Below are 5,643 nucleotides of genomic sequence, written 5' to 3' on the forward strand. Positions count from 1 at the left end.
ATTACAATGATATCAGTGGGGAGAATAAAGAGATGTGACATGCCTTTCTCTGGGATAAATAATTTCTGTTGCAACAGAAATTATGAAGTTTTACTTCAAGCATTTGTTTAAACATGAGTCTTGTACATAGTCACAAGCTGGCTGGTCCCTCAATTTCCTACTGTAACACTTCTGTTGCCCTAAAAAAACCACTATTTTTTCTGTCCCCAGCCTGGCTAATCTCTCTTTGCAAGACTCATGAAGGTTTCAGATCAGAGGTGACACTTTTGGTATTTAGTGAAGTCAGTTATGACAACACTGAAAGCCCTAGTGCCTACCAGTTTGAGAGAGCCTGAAGTGCTGCATTCATGTAGCAGGAGTTCCCAAGATTTTTCATTCCAGTAAGGCCTAAAGCACAAACAAGAGAGGGATGAATCACTTTCAAGATGTGCTGCTTTCTATATTCCTCCCCAAGGAGAGGGAATCCAGCCCTTTCTAGGCAGTCTCCACATTCTGCTGCCAGGAACCCTCTCAGTGCAGAGAGACTGCAGAGCTGCCCTGCCAGCCCTTTCATCAACCCAATGCAAAGTTACCTCTTGGTTTCAAATCATCATCCTCTGATTCAGATTCGCCTTCATCAGCCACTGCAATAGGAACAGCTTTCAGAGGGTGAGCAGGCAAAGGAGAATCCTAGATTAAAGACAGAGAAATAACTATCAGTCACAAGCCTGCTTTGAAAGATGAGCTGTGAGATATTATCTTACATATAAATCAAGCCAGCCTTCCAAAAAAGCAGAAGAAGAAGGAAGAACAGGTTGCACTGTCTAGCCTTCTCTCTGAGGCAGCAGGGAGTGGAAATAGTGCCATTACTGCTTCCAGTACACGTGATAAGAAACATCAGGAATGAATAGCAGTGTCAAAAGTACATTGTGTTTCTGGTCTGACAGATGAAATTTCCACGGGCCATGCATTGGAAATGAAAATGTGACAGACAGGTTCTTCTCACGTGCAGATACCCCATTGGAAAGGTTAAAAATAAAGTCAGAATGGATATTCAAGTCATAGAATCACAGCATCATAAATTATTTGGGTTGGAAGGGACCACAGAGCTCATCTAGTTCCCACCCTTAAATCATTTGTCTTTTTGCTGGGACACCCTGTATGTCAGGGCTAGTGGTGCCCTGGCTACAGGCAGCCACTGTCAGTGAAGGCATCCCCATCACAGCAAACACTGCACCATGGCAGGAGTCACTTGGCTAATTTTACACCAGGCAAACAAAACCTGGCCAGGCTCCCAGCCCTGCCCTGTGTGCCCCAGACCCACCGGCTCAGGGAACTTGCTGGGGGGTGAGGGGGGCTGAGCCAGGCGCTGCTCCAGGAACACTTCCTTCTCACAGGCATAGCACCACACACGGAACGTGGTCAGGTTCACTGTCAGGTTGTGCTTCTTGGCCTGGAAATCCAAAATGAAACAACAGATCTCCTCTGGCAGCTGGCCTGGGCTGGAGCACAGGACTACCAGGACATGGAATAGGGAAAATCTAATTCTATTTAAATGTAGGGAACAGAGAAAAGCTCACCTGTGCATGAAGTGTGCTGTGGTCAGCAAAGGACTCCCCACAACCAACATAAGGACAACCAATCTAGAGAGGGGAAAGAGCCAAAGCACAATGAGCATATCATGTTAGACTCTTTAGAAAACAGTCTGTAACTCCAGTCCCAGCAGCAGCAGCAACTTCAGAATGATCTTCCTGGTTTTCTAACCTGTTTTCTATTCAGGGCCCAAAACAAGATGGAAATTTAGAAGTGATGGAAATTCAGAAGGGATTTAAGAAAGAAAACCTGGAACTAGATTTGCACTCTTGCAAAGTCTCTGTTCCAAGGCTATTGCTCCAACAGGGATCTCATCTGAGCAGCCCAAGCCTGGGCATTCCAGTGTAAAAATAAACAGTCCCTGCCTGTCCCAATGTCCCATGGATTCCCTCCCTCCTCACTTCCAAGGTGTCACCCTGCAGCCCCTCCACAGGTGCCAGCAGAGGGAACACCCAGCCAAATACCATCACTGGGGAATTATTAGTTCCTACTGGGAATAGCAAGGACAGTCCCCTACAGGGAGTGAACTGTTACATCTTGTCAGATTGTGACAGTGTTACCCTTTCACCAGGAGAGTCTCCATGGAATCCATTAAAAAACAATGTATCGTTCTACTGTGAGCCCCTCCTTTGCTCCAGTATTTTTTTCTGTATAAATGCTACATCATGCATACAAACAAACCATTTTTACCTGAAGACAAGCCCAGAGGTTTGGTCCCACAGCTCCACAAGACTGGCAAGTTCCCTGCATATTGATGATAAAAGAAGGCTTGTTGTTTGGTTTTTAAGTAACCAAGTCCTTAAAGAGTGAGAAACTTCTCTATAAAACAGCCAACCTTTAGCTCATACTATTTCATCCCTTTCACCACACTTCCAATCAAATACACAATTGCACCACTTTAGCTAAGTGACACATTCAAGCAGGATAAAATGACCATGAGAAATTTGTGGGGTCACAAAGGGTAATTTTATGGGACATGTGGGTACATCAGTGGGGGAAGGAGAGCTTCCCTCTGGAGACAGGCAGTGTTTTCTTCAAAAAGCAAACATGCAAATCCACGCACAACAGCTAAAAGGGAAAGAAATGAAAGCCACAACCCTGTACCTTGGATTTGAGCAGCAGATCATCCGTGGTGACCTCTCCTATGGAATCCAGGTGGGGACAGATGTCCCTTGTATCCCCCATTTTCACCAACACTCATGTGAGGAGGGTTTCCTAGGACAAAAAAGGATGGCTCCTTTCACTGCAGGTCAGACTGTAAGAAGATACCTGGGCATGTTTTGCATATTAGAGTTCCATATCTATCTTTAAGGTTCAGAGATTGAAACAAATCTGGCACAGTCTGGCCCGACTGCTGAGTGGCTGCATTGTGTTATTGTAGGGAAGGAATAAAGCCATGGGGAGGAGAAAGAAGCAAATAAAGCTAATAATCCATATCATGGAATGTGCCTTCAGAAATGCTGGGAGGTGCTCAGCACACAGGCACAGCTTCAGCTGCAAAGATACAAATCTAATTAGCTCATTTGCATGAAACCCTGATGAAAAGTGAAAGGTGCTGCAGCCCATGACCAGTACTCAGCCTGTGGTGTCTGTGAATTTCATGCACCCAGCTGTGCTGATCTGAATCTAACATTTCCTTGTTACACTTCTTCATCAAACATTAAAAATATGATTAGTTCTAAATGAAGCTGGGCAAGAGGGAAATAGACTTAAATGAACTGTAACACCGATAAGCAGGCTCCAGTCTCTGAGGAATTTACCATTTCATGGGCAGATTTTTAACAGTATGAGCTACATAACTCAAAGCCAGTACAAAACATAACAACACACTGTTCCACCCAGCTCATACATCCAAGCACCACAAGAACAGATGATTTCATAGCTTATGAACACAATAAACACTTTTATGGTGGTCCATGGATATGTAAAAGACTTCAAATATGTCTCAGTAACACGCAGCTATAAAAAATGGAGAGAGTTTGTGTTTTCTAAGCATAGTTTAAACAACCTTGCTCATGACTGTTAAAAAAGTAGAAAAGAAGATAAGTGATATTAATAGCACAGACAAGGATCCAAAATATTACAGTTGGCTGGAAATGAAGCAGATGTGAAGAGCCCACATCATTGCAATAAAGAAGTGGAAAAATCTGATGAACTCGATGTTAATGACTCCAGCAGCCGCATGGCTGCTACACTCTGGTTTTTTTCACATTTTGAGGACATTTGAAACTATTCCCAGTGTTATCTGGTCTGAATCACTGACAGGAGGCAGAAAAGAAAAGAAAGATTATAAACGAGTAGGCCATATCAGTAACACTTATCTTGGGAGTGGAAAGCTTGCCTAGCACCTTGTCCTGGCAGAAGATAAACCTCGAGGCTAATTTTACACTGTTTTCCCAGCACTCTTTAGAACTCAGTAAACTGATGGGAGGAGCAAAGGGAGAAGAAATCACACGTGTATGGTAGAAAACACCACAGGGGTGCTGACCTGGATCTCAGTAACTTGTGAAGAAAAGCTTAACAAACAACAGAGCAATTTCATGCAGCTTCACAGAGAAGGAACATAGCACCGTGCAACAGATATTGATTTAAAATACAAATGACAAGAGCACAGCAGCTTTGACTAACACATAAAACTGGGACATTTCAGGCTCTGAGTTCTTTCACCAAAACAGACCCCTTTCCCCAAATGCATCAGCTGGTCCAATTAAAAAAAAAGTATCAATGCTGCATTTGCTATTTCATCATCCTTGATTTCTTATCTCTCTCCCAGATGTTCCCCAGAAAAATTAATGAACAAAATACCGTTTTAAAATGAATTACAGACCTCATATCTTTACCAGCTTAAACTAACTGGGAACTGGTTTTGAAGCACTTTGTTGAGTCTTCTGGATGTGGATGGTTTAAGTGCATTCCCTGGGACCACCCCTCTCCTCAAAATCAAAACCATGTCTTTAGACTCTCCAGCACTGGGGTACTGATCTTCCCACACAGCGCTTCCCTTTCTGAACAATGCAGAGAAAACCTCATTTTTACCTCTCAACCCTGACCACACAGACCAGAATAAAGTTTGTGACTGTTCAGAAGGAAATATTCAACTTCTGTCTTCCCACGACTCTGCCCTAAGAGCTATAGCTGGAACACACAGCTCTAATTCTGCTCAGGAACGCAGGAATTTCATAAAAGCACTGCCAGAGAGCTGAACTGTGCTTGTCAAAATGTACTGTGTATGAAGGGAAAAGAAGTTACCCTACAACAAGTCCTTCAGCCTGTCTTCCTCAAGCACCACTGAGGGAGGACAGTACACGAACATGTCAGAACAGCTCCTCCGTAACTGCAACCTACTTTCAGTCGCTTCAGCTGCTGCCAAACCCAGCCCCTCTGCCTTCCACAGGAACACATTTCTAGGCTTTTGGTGGTTGTTTTTTTTTTTTTTCTTAAAACAACTGTGTGGTTTTGTACCAAAGCTAGAGCCAGCTGTCAAGAGTTTCAGATCCTTGTAGGCTGACATTCTTCAGAGCAACTGCACAAATAAATCTTTGCACTGCTCGTCTACAAAACAACTACCAGGTCTGGTCTTGCATAACCTACCAAGGAAAGAAGTATCTGCAGTTGTGCTCCGAGACATTTTATACTTGAGATACTGAAAAAAGAAATATTTACCGAACTGCCCTAGTGACAAGGCAGAAGCAGAAAGCAGGTGCTGCTGGCTCGCAGCTGCATCAGGTATGGGAAAACCAGGAAGTGTATGTGCAACACGCAAAGGAGAGCAGGTCTGAACACTGATTTATTGTGGGAGGTCACAACATGACTCACCTAGAGATTTAGCTCTCAGACAAAAACCACCTGCGGGAAATCCCCCCTTACCCGCTATGTCACTCCTCAAGCGCAGCAGACCCCCAGAATCCAAGTCCCCTCCTGACAGACGCTACAGCTGCCGGACACGAGCGAGGCTGAACAGAAACAGCCTAAAGGCGCGAGGTCCCGCTCCCGGGGTCGGCAGCAGCCCTGGCAGTGCAGGGCCGCCCCCAGGCCGGGGCACGGCAGGATCCGGGCCGGAGCCCCCGCGGC

At 44.7% G+C, this 5,643-nt stretch overlaps 2 protein-coding genes across 2 annotated transcripts in view; one reads left to right on the forward strand and one right to left on the reverse strand.

Annotated features, from left to right (window-relative positions):
- Positions 1 to 2,844, reverse strand: part of USP20 (ubiquitin specific peptidase 20) — a 15,892-nt gene extending 13,048 nt beyond the window's left edge. Inside the window, exons 1-6 of the mRNA XM_005421288.3 lie at positions 2,677 to 2,844; positions 2,263 to 2,316; positions 1,560 to 1,622; positions 1,304 to 1,432; positions 573 to 669; positions 318 to 387 (exon numbers count right to left, since the gene is read on the reverse strand). Of these exons, the coding sequence (XP_005421345.1) occupies positions 318 to 387; positions 573 to 669; positions 1,304 to 1,432; positions 1,560 to 1,622; positions 2,263 to 2,316; positions 2,677 to 2,757 (494 nt within the window). The 5' untranslated portion in view covers positions 2,758 to 2,844. The remainder of the gene's footprint in view (positions 1 to 317; positions 388 to 572; positions 670 to 1,303; positions 1,433 to 1,559; positions 1,623 to 2,262; positions 2,317 to 2,676) is intronic.
- A 2,600-nt stretch (positions 2,845 to 5,444) lies between these two features.
- The window catches only part of CUNH9orf78 (chromosome unknown C9orf78 homolog), a 5,451-nt gene continuing 5,252 nt past the window's right edge, over positions 5,445 to 5,643 (forward strand). Inside the window, exon 1 of the mRNA XM_031057303.1 lies at positions 5,445 to 5,548. Within this exon, the coding sequence (XP_030913163.1) occupies positions 5,445 to 5,548 (104 nt within the window). The remainder of the gene's footprint in view (positions 5,549 to 5,643) is intronic.

This window comes from Geospiza fortis, unplaced genomic scaffold (genome assembly GCF_000277835.1).
Source record: "Geospiza fortis unplaced genomic scaffold, GeoFor_1.0 scaffold27, whole genome shotgun sequence".
NCBI classification, from domain to species: Eukaryota; Metazoa; Chordata; class Aves; order Passeriformes; family Thraupidae; genus Geospiza; species Geospiza fortis.